The sequence below is a fragment of the Trichosurus vulpecula genome, chromosome 6, assembly GCF_011100635.1.
Source record: "Trichosurus vulpecula isolate mTriVul1 chromosome 6, mTriVul1.pri, whole genome shotgun sequence".
Classification (NCBI taxonomy): Eukaryota; Metazoa; Chordata; class Mammalia; order Diprotodontia; family Phalangeridae; genus Trichosurus; species Trichosurus vulpecula.
The window spans coordinates 275,347,400-275,362,316 of NC_050578.1; the positions used below are offsets into that span (position 1 = coordinate 275,347,400).

The 14,917-nt window shown below is 50.8% G+C and overlaps 1 protein-coding gene across 1 annotated transcript; it reads left to right on the forward strand.

The window, feature by feature from the left end:
- The first annotated feature begins 4,400 nt into the window (after positions 1 to 4,400).
- On the forward strand, positions 4,401 to 9,023 carry CDC42EP2 (CDC42 effector protein 2). Its single transcript, XM_036762487.1, has 2 exons — positions 4,401 to 4,490; positions 7,455 to 9,023. The coding sequence occupies exon 2, from the start codon at positions 7,782 to 7,784 to the stop codon at positions 8,433 to 8,435; it is 654 nt and encodes a 217-aa protein (XP_036618382.1). The 5' UTR covers positions 4,401 to 4,490; positions 7,455 to 7,781; the 3' UTR covers positions 8,436 to 9,023.
- The last annotated feature ends 5,894 nt before the right edge of the window (positions 9,024 to 14,917 follow it).

The window sequence follows — 14,917 nt, forward strand, 5'->3', positions numbered from 1 at the left end:
TACACAGGCAATGGGGCACAGAAATTTATCTTGCCCTACAAAAGAAAGGGAAAGGGGGATGGGAGGGGAGTGGGGTGACAGATGGGACGGCTGACTGGGGAATGGGGCAACCAGAGTATACACCATCTTGGAGTGGGGGGAGGGTAGAAGCGGGGAAAAAATCTGTAATTCAAACTTTTGTGAAAATCAATGCTGAAAACTAAAAATATTAAATAAATTTAAAAAAAAGAAAAAACCACTGACCTAAAAAAAGAAAAAACAATGAATGCTAAAATTGCCTTGAAATGCAATTGGGAAAAGAATACTATTAAAAATAAAATATATTGATAAAAAAGAAAGAGATCTCTCCCTTGTTTACTTGAGTAAAAAGGACTAAGAGATGTTGAACATTACATATTCTATCAACGTCATCACTTGATGTGATGATTGGATTTTAGTTTGCTAATCTTTTTGTATTTTTTGTTACAAAGGGGTGGAAAGAGACTTGTTTAGAAAAAAAAGGTGATGTTAAAGACAAAAGATATGAAAGAGTAAAAACGAAATTGAAAATGTTCCAAAGGGAGAAAGGAACAAAAGCAAATGGGTTCCACTAGTTCCAGAAAGGACAGCATCCTATCATAGATAATGATGATAATAACTAGCATTTATACAAGGCATTTAGAGTTTGCAAAGCAGACCACACCTTACAAATATTATTTCACTTTAGGCTCACAACAGGGAGGTAGATGCTATTTATCATCCCCATTTTACAGATGAGGAAACTGAGGCAAACCAAGTTTTAAGTGTCTTGGCCACGGTCACACAGCTAGAAAGTGTCTGAGGCAGACTGGGAGTCTGGAAGATCTGGGTTCAAATTCCGATGTGTGACCTGGGGCCAGTCACTTCATTCTTCAGGGTCCTTAGGCAACTCTCTTGGTTGGTTGTTATCCTTCGTTCTCGAAGGGCACCAAAATGACATCACTATGCTTGAGTCCTTTGTGTCCGCCTGTGGCTGATCAGCAACTCTCTAAAGCTGGGTGAACCCAGAGTTCAAAGGACTTATGGACCAGCCTCCCTGGAGGAAGGTTCTACCACCTGAGTTCTGCCAGTGGATGGAATCCATCAGTCAGCAACCAAGCCCCGTGCTCTATGTTGGGGATGCAAAGACTACATTGGAACGATCAGTGCCTAACCTCAAGGAGTTTACAGTGGAAGCAATGGAGGAAGCACCATGTATGCAGAGAAACACATACATTTGTTATTCTCTATACATTTGCATGTACAGAGAATATAGAGAATGACTTGGAACGCCTCAAAGGCAGTGACTGGTTTTGCACAATATCTAGCACACAGTAGGCACTTAATACATGTTTTTTTGACTTGACTATATACAGAAATACAGCAAATGAAAAACTACAGAGTAGGGTTTTTTTTTCACTTCATTTAAAAAAAATTCTGGACTTAGTAAATCAAGTAAAAATAAATGCTTCCATATAAACTGTAGAATAGGAGAGGCTTACACGGTGTACAGCAAATCTCTGTTATGTAGAGTTTGCTTTTCTTTTTAAAGTAATAAATTCAACCTCTAATTTTCAAAGCTGTCTGGCCTGCCTACGGTTTCTTCTGGCCTTCTGTTTTCTTCTCATTTTGTAGGGGAAAGGGTAGATGCTGTCCCTAGGTCCCCTTTCCCTTCCACCTCCCCCCCCCCAAAAAAAAAAAACAAGTTGTGTAAGGATGAGGTGAAAAATTATTCGGATGTAAAACCTGGTGCTTTGACTAGAGAAGGACACTTTTTGACTAAATCTGAAAATCAGAACTGAATAAGAACAGTATCTGCATACCTCCTTGAATCAATCAAAACTTTTACAAGAGAGGCTGGATCCCACCCTCAGCAATTTGTGTAAAAGAGAGAGCTTTTATCTCAGCATATCTGAAACGTGTATGTTAATGAGGATGGGGGCGGGCTGGAGAGGGGTGGAATGAGATTATGAGTGTCTGAACTGGAGGATGAGTTTGGGAGCAAAGTAGGACTGAGTTCTGGCTAGAAGGAATGTTTTTGGTTCTACTGGCAACTTGGGAGAGGAGGACACTGCTGCAGGAAGCTCCAGGTCCCTATGTAGACACTGTTCTAGCCCCAAATACTATAATATGATCTGTTGTCCACTGTTTGGTTACCAAAATGTTTCCAGTATGTTGAATTTTGCCCCAACCGCATGGTTGGGTAGAAAGCTTAATCTCTGCTAGACGGTGGGAATTTTCCTAACTTCAGGCTCAGAGCAACTGCGATTGAACGTAAAGCTTTTCACCTAAAACAAATTCCCTAAAGAAGAAAAAGGAAAGACTTCTGCCCTTCCCCTTCCTTGCTTGAAACCAAGAATTAGCTTCTAATTTATTCTTGGCTTTTTGTTGGGGTTTGTTTGGTTTTTTTTTTTGAGGCAATTTGGGTTAAGGACTTGCCCAGGGTCACACAGCTAGTAAATGTCTGAGGTCAAATTTGAACTCAGGTCCTCCTGACTCCAGGGCTGGCATTCTATCCACTGTGCCACCTAGCTGCCCCTAATTTACACTTTGTGTCAACATGAATTGTTACATACTTACCTGATTTCAAATAGGATTTATACCATGTGTACAAAGGCCAATTAATAGCAATCACTTTCAAGTAGGGCCCTGGGCCCAAGAATCCTATTTCCCCAGATCCAGGGACCCCCAAATTCCCCTCCCCTCCCTAACCCAGGCTCCCAGGTCCCCTATCCGAACCTTGACATGCTCTAGTAGCTTTTAGTCTCTACACTTCAGCATCCTATCTGTAAAATGAAGAGAACGATGCTAACCCATTTCACAGGTTGAAGTGGGGGAAAGTACTAAGACTAAGTACCTTAATACGTAGGTGCTAGATGAATCCTTAGTTTCTTTCAAAGCTCAGATTAAACGTCACATTCTACACGAAGGAGTGGAAGAAACCTTTATCAAGTGCTTTCTGTGTATTAAGCATTGGGCTGCGTGCTCGGGATGCCAAGTTTAGAAAAGAAGCAGTGCCTGTCCCCATGGACCTTACATTCCACCAGGAAAGCTAAGATACTTGGGGGCGAGGTGATGAGGGAAGGGGAAGGGATAAGCACTTATGTGGCAACTACTATGTGCCAGGCACTGGGCTCTGTGTTTTACAAATAGCTCATTTAGGGAAGGGGGGTGGGGCGGAGGGAAGAGGAGAAGATGGCTTTCCGCCGTGGTTGGGTGGGTCGGGAAGTCGTCGTGCTCTGCTATCTGGGGCCAGCCAGAAGTGGGTTCAACGGACGAGTTGATAGATTCTCCGTCGCGAATTAACTCAGCTGGGCTCCTGGGCTGAAGCTGTAGAGATGTGTGGGTTAACTTCCCCAGGGAGGGGTGTCCCAGGTCTTGGGGTTCAGGTTTGGTCCTGGTAGGGAGAGGCAGGTCGGTAGTGGGATGACCCGATTGGGCGGCGGGGCTCCACAGCCTTCCCTCAAGGATTCCGGTAGTCAGTCCCGTTTTGACTGTTTGTACTTTGTATCTATTTATGTCTATACAATATGCGTATTTATGTATATACAATAGGCCACGTGGCTAACGGACCGGGTTCAAGTTCCGCATCTGATTCCCACTGGCTCCGTTGTGTGCCTCTGGGCAAGTCCCTTAAGCTCTCACAGTTAGTTTCCACTCTTAAAAATGGAGAGCTCCCCTCACTAATTAAAGAGCATGTATGTGGGTCACAGGTACCAAACTTACCGTATTAGAACGTAAACCTTTCTGCAGTATTAGCAAAATAGCTTTGAACTTCTGGACCCCACTTCTCAGGGCGATTAATGGCCTAAGCCTCCAAGTGACCTCGTAGGAGAGGGCCGAGCCTGCGTAGATGCGAGGCGGGAGGTCCCGGACCGATTCCTCCGATCTAGAGCTTCCAGGACTTCCCCGAGGGCAAGAACTGTTTGTACCCCCAGCCCCTAGCGTGACACCCTACGGGCACTTTCTAGGTGTGGGGGCAAGATCCCTTTGTGAGTGATTGGCGGACTGATAGGCCAAAGAATTTGGAGCTCCCCAGCCCACAGTGCCCAGGCATCAAGGCAAAGCCCGGGGCTGGACACGAGCTGGGGTGATGCCCCGGGTCCTCCCTCCTTCTTCCCCACTCTATCCTTCCTCCTCACAACCTCTTCCCTCCCTACTCTCTCCTTTCCCTCCCTCCTCCTCCCCACCTCACCCCACCCCGCTGTGTCCCCACCCCACCTCTCCCGCCCAGGCCACTGACTGCCCGAAGCAGCAGCTGGAGAGGCGGGGCGGGGCGGGGCGGAGCCGGCTCTGGCCGGGCCGGGCCAGAGCCAGGGCGGCCATTGGCTCGTCGAGGATCTGGGGCGGGGCCCGCGGAGGCGGCGCTGCTGGCCCCGGGCCTGGGAACAGTTCGGTCCCAGCTGCTGAGGATCTTCCCTGCGGTCGCCGCCCGTGCTACGCCGATCCGGACCTGGACCGGGGCTACCCAGCTTGGCTGAGAGCACCTCACCGTAAGTCCCCGGGATAAGAAAGGACTGAAGCGGGGTGGGTGTCCGGTAAGGTGTCACCGCGAGATCCCCACGCCAGGCTACGGAATTTCCCTGTTGCTCGATGGGTGGGGAGGGTTGGGGGGTCCCCCAGATCCTCCCGCCTCTTTCAACGTTTTCTCTTCCTCCTTCTGCACTTTAGGACTCCCCTGTCTCTCCTTCGCTGAGCTTCTGCTTGGTTCACTCCTCCCCTGCTCCTCTCGGACAGTCTTGCCCCTTCTCCCTTGGGGGATCTCCAAGATCCCCTCCCAGCCTCGGGGTCAGCCCTCCAGCTAAGCGCACCCTCCCGCAGCCTCCCTGCCTTCAGCTACCACTCCTGGTCCCTGGGCCTGGGCTAGGCTGAAGCAGCGCCCCCTCCTCAGTCTCCGTCGGGCCCCAGAGGGAGGGAGAGAGCGCCCCATATTTTTAGAAAACGGCTGAGGTGTGCGCCTATCTTTAGCCATGCCCTGAAACAGATCCTGGCTGGGCAGGGCAGGGAAGGGCAGGGCTGGGCTGGCAGCGCCCTGCTTGGGGGCCGGGAAAGGGGTCCGAACAGGAGAGGAATAGACAGCCCTTAGTGCTCCAGTCTCAGGAGGAAGCCTAGATTTGGGGCGTCTTCATTTTCCTTCGTGCCAGAACCCTAAGCCCTCCGGGAAGCTCAGCCGGCAGGGGCGTCCCTCCTCTGCCGAGGCGTAGTTAGTTGGTGACGTGCTGGTGGTCTGGCCCCCTCGTGCTCCCTGCAGTGAGAGTCTCATAGCCCCCTCCCCATTCAAAGAAGAAGGCACAGGCAAATGGACTGCAGGCTCGAATTCACAGCCCAGACCCAGGCAGTCTTTCCTCCATGACTCCCCTATCCTTTGTGCCCCCCCAGCTCCCGCCCACGGGTGGAACCCCGCAAGGACCGGGACTCCAGAGTTCTCACCCCAGTCCCGGGGCTCTCTGTGCAGGGGGCGCCATCTAGTGGTCCCCTTAAGTTAGCCGCTTAGCTCCGGACCCTAAGGGAAACCCGAGGCCACTCCTGGTAAATTCTCATCCTGAAAAATCCCTGAAATATCCGGCCCCTGGAGAGTTAGGATTTCTCTCCCTCCCTCCCTCCTTCCTTCCCTCCCCCTCCCTCCCTCTCTCTCTCTCTCTCTCTCTCTCTCTCTCTCTCTCTCTCTCTCTCTCTCTCTCTCTCTCTCTGTCTCTCTCTCTCTCTCTCTCCATGGGAAGGCAGCTTGGCAAAGGAGCCCTGGCTGAGGGTCATAGGATTTGGGTTACTGAGCTTGTTTCCTCCTCGGGACATAGGGGTTGGATTCCATGACCTCTGAGGTTACATCCAATCATTCTGTAATGCCCCAATGGGGGTCATCTTCATAGGCTCCCAGGGCCAGAGCTGGAAGGGACCTTAGCCATGGGTCCGCTTTGATAGAGCAGGGAGCTTCAGACTCACACAAGGCCTTGCAGGTGATGAGTTGGCAGAGCCAGACCTCCGTCTCAAGTCTCCAGGTCAGCAGGCGTCCCACCAGAAAGTGTTCCATTGTGAGGAGGGCAGGTTGATGTTAAACATTCATTCCTAAGCTATGGGGTAGGAACAGGCCCGACTTGGGGCTTGAGTCGGTAGCTGGTGTAACCCCCTAGGAAGGCCCCTAAAGGAAAAAGGGCTTCCTGAGGTCCCTCAGAGTAAGCGGAGGGGGCACAGGTCTTCCATCTCCAAAGCTAGGGCTCCTTCCTCACCTCCACCTGGTCCTCCCCCAGAGTCTGGTCGCCTGGTGGCCTGGCTTCCACAGGCCTCTTGCCCTCTTCAGGTGTTATCCAGATGACAAAGGTCTGCCTGGGGCTCAACACCCACAGGACAACTGGGAGAAACTGGTCAGCAGCACCTCCCTACCCCACTCTTTCCCTGTCCAGCCCCACATCTGGAAATGGGTGGACACATCTAGCCCAGAATGAGGCAGCTGTCTGGCAAGTGGTTCTGCCCACCCAGGGGCTTAGTTTGTTGTGGAAACGCTCGCTCTCTGGGAACAGTCTGATAGCCTCTCAAGAGACAGGAGGTTGCCACCTGCCTCTTGAGGTGTGGGGTGGGGCGGAGGTAGATCCTAAAATCTGAGCCCTAGAGCTAAAGGGGCTGGGGTGGCACAGTGGGGGTTTGGGGTGAACCTTATGGGCCAGGCTGCTGAGGGGAGCAGAATGTAGGAAGGTTCCTGACCAGTAGGAAGAGTGGGCTCTGGCTCTGTGCCAGGAAGTTTCCTAGCCTGCCAGCTGTGGGGGCAGGGCCTGGCCCATCCAGCTCTGACTCCACTGTTCCACGCTCAGTCCCCACTGGGTGAGTCTGGTCAGTCACATACACCTTATCAATGAACATGATCTTTTCCTGGGATCCCATGCTAATGAGGGCTTTGAGGAAAGAGGTACTAGGAGGCTTAGGTGGGCTCCACCTTTAGGGGCTAGCTGAGCTCTCTAGGAGCTTCTAATTTAGTTGGGCAAGCTGTCATGCTTGGCATATATACAGGGCATAGGAGATAAACATGTGGTGGAAGGAGCTTGGCCTGGATTAAAAGAAGCTGGGAGTCAAGAGGCCTAGGTTCCAGTTAGGCTCTGCCACAGGCTTGTTGGGTTATTTCACACAAGTCCCTTCCCTTTGGGTCTCTGTTTCCTCCTGTAAAGTGAGGGGGTGATGCTAAAAAATTCCTAAGGTTTGCCTCTGACAGTCTCTACACTCCCTCAGGTTGTCTAGACTGTTCTAAGTTCCTTCATCCCTGACTTTCTAAGCTGTCTTCCTCCTGATTCTGACATTTCTGTGTTCTAGGATCTGAAGTCCTTCCCGCCAGCTGCTGGGAAGCCAGAGGCACTCACTCTCACAGGAATGCATAGAAGTGTGGCTTCTGGTGGGCCCTGGAACAAAAAATGTGAAATGGTGGGGACAGCTCCCCGCTGTGGGCAAACACTGACTTGGTTCTTCTCTTTCAGAATGTGCCAACTTCCAGCCCTGTGGATCCAGGAGGAACGGTCATCTGCCCATTGAGGGAGCCAGGCAGGGGACACCGGTGGGGAAGGACACTGGCTGCTGCTCTGCCCCTCAGCCCTTTTTTGAAAAGATTTTTAACTTTTCCTCATCTTGCTGACTTCTTGATCAACTTTGGTTCAGGTTGGCACTTGCCCCTTTTTGGTCCAGCTCCCATTGGTGGATCTACAAGAGGTGGGGAGGCTTGAGGGCACCCACTCTCCAGTAGAAATCTAGCGTGTTGTGGGAGCCAGTCCTTCCTCTCCTGGGCCTTTTGTGGATGGTATGGTGATATGTCCACCAAGGTGCCCATCTACCTGAAGCGGGGCAACCGCAAAGGGAAGAAGGAGAAGCTGCGGGACCTACTGTCATCAGACATGATTAGCCCACCTCTGGGCGACTTCCGTCACACCATCCACATTGGCAACGGTGGCGAGGGTGACATGTTTGGTGACATCTCCTTCCTACAGGGCAAGTTCCACCTGCTACCGGGCACAATGGGTGAGGGGCCTGAGGAGGAGGAAGATGGCACCTTCAACATCCCGTTCCCATTTGCCCGGACCACTACAGTCTGTGGGCGGGAGCCCCGGGGCCTCTCTGACGGGCATTCTCCTCTCCTCAAGAATGCCATCTCCCTCCCAGTCATTGGTGGGCCCCAGGCCCTCACCCTGCCCTCAGCTCAAGCTCCACCCAAGCCACCCCGCCTGCACCTGGAGACATCACTGCCAACCCCCCAGGAGAAGGAGGGCTTGGAGGTCTGGAGGACTCCAGAGACTGACTCTCCCCGAAATGGCTTCATGCCTGAGCAAGGAACCGAGGAACCATTCCTGTCCCAAGCCAGCTCCCTCCTTTCCCTCCATGTGGACCTGGGACCTTCTATACTGGACGACGTCCTACAGATCATGGACCAGAACCAAGACCTAGACAGAGTGGAGATCCCCACATAAAATCCCCTGGTTATGGGGTAGGGCAGCATGGTGGCATTAGGCTTGTGGGGAGCCCAGGGGGGCAAGATCCAGTCGAGGATCCAAGCCCTTACTTCTGTGATTGTAGGGCGTATCATTCACTCTTGTACCTCAGCTTCCCCCCATCTCGTCCCATGGGAAGAATGAAGTTTTGAGAGAGACCAGCAGAAAAGCTCTTTGCACTCCTTGGGACAAACAGGTGCCAGGAAAGCAGCCCATCCTTGCCGAGACTGCCTCTGCTCTGTTTTCAGATACCCCAGCTGGCAGACTTTTCATAGTTGGGGGAGGGAGGCAGGGGGGAGGAAATGACCTAGTTCTTCCTTCCCTCTGCCAGGGCAAGGATGACCAGGAGATGTTAACTTGCATGAGCTGCAGGATGGGGAAGTCTCAAGGAAGGACTGCAGGAATCCACCCAATCCTGGGTGGGGGTGGGGGATACCCACACTCTAGACTTAGGTTACCCTCTGGGGAGGGCCTTGCAGGCAATGTGGGTGTGATGTCAGCCCCTTCCCCTTCCCCCCTGTCCTGACTTGCAGTGAGCTGTGATTGCAATAAACCATGCTGGATTGATGACAGCTTCTCCTGCCTCAACCTCCTTCCCTGTCTCTCCATCTCAGGTTTGCTTTGAAACTAACCAACTTATATTTAATAACTAGCCAGCAAAATGCTAGATACTGAGGGAACGGCCAGATGGGAGAAGACACAGGCAAGCGCCTGTAAGTGATTTCTAGTCAGAATTTAGAAAGTGTCTAGCTCAGCTCCCTCATTTGCAAAGTGAGAGACTGAGGCTCAAGTTTACATGATTTGCCAGAAGTATGCAGCAGAACAGAGATCCCCAGCTGGCTTTTCCAGTGACAAACAGGCCATTCACCTAAATTCCCCAGCTCTGCTGCCTCTTAGCTCTCTGAAGAGACTCGATGAGCAAATCGGTACGGGATGGAGCTGTGAGAGCAGGGATCACATCTTACTTCTCCTTATTTCCTTCCTAGCGTACATAGGGCCTTGAGTGCAACAGGCACTTAATAAAAGTCTCCTGAATAAATGAGATGAGTAATAAGATGGTCAGATTGCGGGGTGCAGACTGGGAGGTGGGGTACAGTGCAAAAGACCCTAAATTTGAACTCAGAACACATGGACTTGGACTTCCTTATAACCTGTGTGACCCCTCTGGGCTCCTTGGGCTCAAAGTTCCCTCCTAGCATTATATGCCTTGTGACTCCTTGTGTTGGCCTTGAACCAGGCAGGCTTCCCCAAATCCTCATCCTCTCTGGGTGGTTTCTGTCACTGTACATGCTTTCCTCTATGTCCTGTCCCCTTCGTCATGCAGAGAGCCTGTTCCCCCCAGCTGGGCTGCTGGTTCCTCCATGGGATCCTGCTGAGCCCCTGATAACAGCCGCCATCCCCTTCTGTGCCCCCGATCCTTGAGTGGATGGTGGTTGTCAGGATAACAGTGGATTCTGGCTTTCCTCAGGAGCACCAGCCCTTGCAGACAAGGGCAGCCCTGGAATTGAAAGGAAGAGGGTGAGAGAGGGCCGGAGCTGGAAGGAGGCTCACAGTCCTAAGGAAGGAACCCTAATGAAGCTGGTCTAGATAGAACCTAACTGCAAGCTGACCCAATAGCGGCTAAGGTACCTCATGGAGGCCCTACCCAACAAAGCACCTTCACATTTTGTGGGGACCTGGCACTGGTTCCCACCTCCTTGGCTATGCAGTTTTTATACCACATCTTGTGCACAATTCAATTCCACCATTTTTTTTGTGGGCAGTACATGAATGTGGATGATGCTTCACTTGCCAAAGCCTGTTTACAAGTGACTGGAAAGTAAGGCCAGAAGACCTTTAAAAACAAGTCAAGTCTACCAGAAGGCGAGTATCCTAATGTCCAATGCCTGCTTCATCCGGGAATCCTAGCCCTCAAGCTGAAGGGCACCTGCCAGGTGTCCAGGCCCCTCCTTTTACAGAGAAGGAAACAGGCCCAAAGAGGGGAGAGGACGGGCCAGGTCATGATTAGTAAGCAGCAGAAGGAGGATTCGAATCTAGCTCTAGTTCCAAACAAGCCTTTGCACTGACCTCAACCACCCTTGAGTGGTGCCTCACCAGCTTGGCAGTCAGGCCTGGCTGCCTGGGGGCTGCCCAAGTAGCCTCACTCACCTGCTCCTTGGGCAGAGCCACTGCGGTCAAGTGCTTTCTCCGGGTAGGTTTGGCCACTTTGTACTGAGCAGGGTTAGTGCCAGCAGGGCGTCCCCTGCAACAGATGGACTGTTCCAGCGGGGTCCCCACTCTGGAAGGGCTGCCGAGCCTCTGGGTGACTAAAGGCTCTTGGGATGGAGCTGACGTGCCAGGTTTCCTGTTCCCAGGTCCCTCCAAACCTCAGACATTTATGTTTTAAGGACCCTCCCAACTTAGTTAAAAAATCTTCAAATGGGACAGGATTCCCAAAATGGGAAGAGGAGGAAAGAATAGTCCTTTTCACTTTTCAGTCCCTCATCATCATGGACTTAGACCCTCCTCACCACACCTCCATTATTAGTTGTGTCCTCTCTGGTGTCTTCCATCCTCTCCCACACATACACACCCCTCCCCTCCTCCAGCTAAGAATAATTGAGAGCCTCCCTGACTGAGGATGCATGGTCCATAGAGGATCATTTCCCTATTTCAGGAAGTGGACCACAGAGAATATGCTTGGCAGTGGTGTCTCCCATGGCCACTATTCCTGGTCAGCCTTCCCTCTTCCTACCGTCTCTGAGGACACAGTCCAGACTAATCAGGGCTGCCAGCTGGGTGAAGGCTAAGTTGTGAATTTTTGTGGTTGTTGTTCAGTTGTAGCCAACTCTCCATGACCCCTTTTGGGTTTTCTTGGCCATTTCCTTCTCCAGTTCATTTGATGGATGAGGAAACTGAGGCAAACAGGGTTATGTGACTTGCCCAGGGTCACTAGTAAGTGTCCTGAGGCTGGATTTGAACTTGGGAAGATGAGTCTTCCTGACTTCCAGACCTGGCCCTCTGTACACTGTGGCACCCCCTAGCTGCCCTGTGATTTTTCACTAAGATCATATTTGACCTGACCTGGGAAATCACTTTCCCTTTGAATAGACCTCTTGTCACCACAGGAAGAGCATAAGAGGTGATGGTTAAAACGGTAAGCCATTTTTAACAGAGTCTTGGACAGAGGCCGAGATGGCAGATGATGCACATCCAGGAGGGAGAGCTCATCCTGGGTAAGAGGGTCCAAACAGATCCCGGCCAGCTAAAATGCTAAAAAGATGATATTTAATAAGGATGAATATAACTGTCTTGGCTTGGACTCAGAAATCAACTTCACAAGATGGGGAAGGTTAGACAGCAGTTTGAAAAAGATATGAAGGTTTTAGTGGACCCCAAGCTCAATGGGCAGCTAGGTGGCACAGTGCATAGAATACCTAGCCTGGAGTCAGGAAGACTTATCTTCCTGAGTTTAAATCCACTTACTAGCTGAGTGACTCTGGACAAGCCACTTCACGCTGGTTACCTCAGCTTCGTCATCTGTCAAATGAGCTGGAAAAGGAAATGGAGCCATTCCTGTATCTTTGCCGAGAAAACCTTAAATGGGGTCATAAAGAGTCCACGCACCTCACAAGGCCACTGGAGGCAGCCCCACCACCTTTGCCAGATGTTCATTCCCCTTCAGCTGGGGAAAGAAGCATGAGGGGCCAAATGGGCCAGACTGAGGCCAGGAGAAGTCAGCCATCCAGGGCCCTGCCTGGCTACTGGGCCCTCTGAGAGGAGGGATCCCCGAGAACATTCGGAGATGCTTCTCTCTCAGCTACTGTCCAAGTCGATGCTGTATTCTTCTAATCTTCCCTCCTGGTTTGATCTCACTATCCAAGCGCAGTGTGTCTGTCTGTCTGTCCATGGTATATTCAGGTGGACCAATTCTGTGGGCTTGGAATGAGGCTGAGTTCCTCTTTCTAAAACAAGCAATAATCTAGTGGGGGTTGGGACAAACAGCCAGAGAGCTGGCCTGGAGGCCAGGAAGATGCCTCTGGCACATAATGGCTTCTGTGGCACAGCGAGTAGAGAGGGCTCTGGGCCAAGAGTCAGAAAGACCTGAGTGCAAATCCAGCCTCAGGTACATGGCTGGGGAAGTCCCTCAACTTCTTAGTGAGTCAATGAGCATTTATTAAGCACCTAATATGTGCCAAGCACTGGAGACACAAAAAGACAAAAGACAATCTCCGCCCTCGGGGAGTTTATAATCTGACCAGGGAGACAACATGCAAATAAATATGTTCAAACAAGCTTCTATATGGGATAAACTCAATATAATCACCAGAGGGAAGGCCTCCTCTGGAAGGTGGGAGCTGGAGGAAATCCTGAGGCCTGTCTAATCTGATGATCACGGTGTGTAGGGTGGAGACTTGTGGAGTATCCCAAGCTGAAATTCATTAAAGGGCCTTCGAGCATGGAGATGGGAAAAAGGGTTACCTCAGTTTACCCAAAAAACACATGTAACAGCAGAAGTATGAGGAATGACACCGATGGGATGCAAGGGGTGTGAGTGGGCTGCAAGGAGGAATTCCTTGGGAAACATGGAGCCAAAGGTGCTAACAGAGAGCGATCCCCCTGAGAAGGGAGGTGGGTCAGTCGTGCAGTGAGAGCGAGTGATGAATAGCCTCCCTGTGCCACTGGGAGGCAGGTCTGGAGGCAGGTCCTGGATACAGGCCCTGCTGTGAGTCTGTTGAGGAGCTTCTCCACCTCAGTCTCTTCCTAGGTAAATGAGGGGCTTGGACTGAATGGTCTCTAAGGCCCAGCTCTAAATCCTAGAATCCCAGGAGTCAACAGGATCCCAACATCTGATGTTAAGCCTTTGACAGAACTTGGATGGCAAGAACTTACTCTCCTGGGGTACAGCCTTTGCAAAGGTGTAGAGGCCAGAGATGGAATGATGAGTTTAAGGATGTCAAGGAGACCAGTTGGAATACAGTTTGAGGAGTCTAGAAATGCAAATTCCGTATTTTGGACTGAGTCCTGGAGCCACATTGTGAAGACCTGGCAGTCAGAAGGCCAGGGCTCGAGTCCTCAGCCAGCTGCGTCTCTTTGTATTGGGCGCAACCCCTGTGGGTCCGTTCTCCCCCACCTATAAAAATCAGCTGTTTGGAGCCAAGGTTCCTTCAATTCAGTAAGTGTGAGTCTAATCAGACCAACCCGGGGCTCCTAGCGCCCACTTGTGTCTGACACTGCAACACTCAGCGACATACAGGGATTGGGTCATTTTAGCTACAACTGTAACCTGCTTCCAGAACGCAGGACACACACTGTCCTCTCCATGCACCTCTCGGGAGCTTAGCTATACCTGTTTACGTAGTGCATTAGTTTACCTCCCAAATGCCTTTCCCTGCAATGGAAAGAAGCTAAATAAATTCCACACCAACGTATTGGTCCTCTCTGAAGCGTCCCTCATTCTGCACCCTTCGTCCACCACTTCTATCCTGAGAGGTGGGATTAATGCTCAACCCCAGTCCTCTGAAGTCTTGGATAGATACTGCATCGATGGAGCTCAGAAGCAGATCAATGTTGTTTTCCTTTACGTTATTGTGGTCATTCTGTATCTCTTCTCTTGGTGCTGCTTAGTGTATCTCTCCACATTGGCTCCTAGGGGCCTTTCTGACTTTCTCCAAACTCTTCATCGTCATCATTTCTCATCACACAGAAATGGTCCTTTATGTTCTGAAGCTTCAATGTGGCCAATCCGAGGGCACCCACATTAGGGCCATCTCTTGGCTGCAACAAAAAGTGCTGCTCTGAATATTTCTGTACTTTACTCTTTCTTTGATTAGTTTCACTGAATTTCGTTTTCTTCCTCTTTTTTTATTCTTTGGTTCTCTGGGAGGAGGGGGAGGGGGGAAGATACAGTGGGAAATATGAGTGAAGTCAAAATAGAAGATATCAACAAAAAGGTATTTAAAGCCTCCAAAAGAGCCCCTGGTCAGACCCCCGCTGGAGTAATCTGTTAAGCTCCGGGTGCCAGAGTTTAAGAAGGATGTTAACCAGCCAGCAAGCATCCAAGGGGAAGGTGACCAGCATGGGGAAGGGCTATAAGATTGATTGAAGAAACTGGGGATATTTGTCCCGGAGAAGTGGGGATTTGGTGGGGAGAGGGCATAACAGCTGTCTTCAAGCATTTGAGGAGCTATGGAAGAGGGGTTAGTCTTCTTCTATTTGGCCCTAGAGGGCAGCTAAGTAGTGGTGGATAGAGCACCAGGCCTGGAGTTAAAAAGACTTCAACTTCCTGAACTTAAATCTAGCCTCAGACATTTACTAGCTTGTTACTAGCAAGCCACTTCACCCTGTTTGCCTCGGTGTCCTCATCTGTAAAAGGAGCTGGAGAAGTAAACTGCAAACTATTCCAGTAACTTTGCCAAGAAAACCCCAAATGCAGTCACGAGTCGGACGCGACTGAAATGTCCTCTAGTGGTCAGAACCAG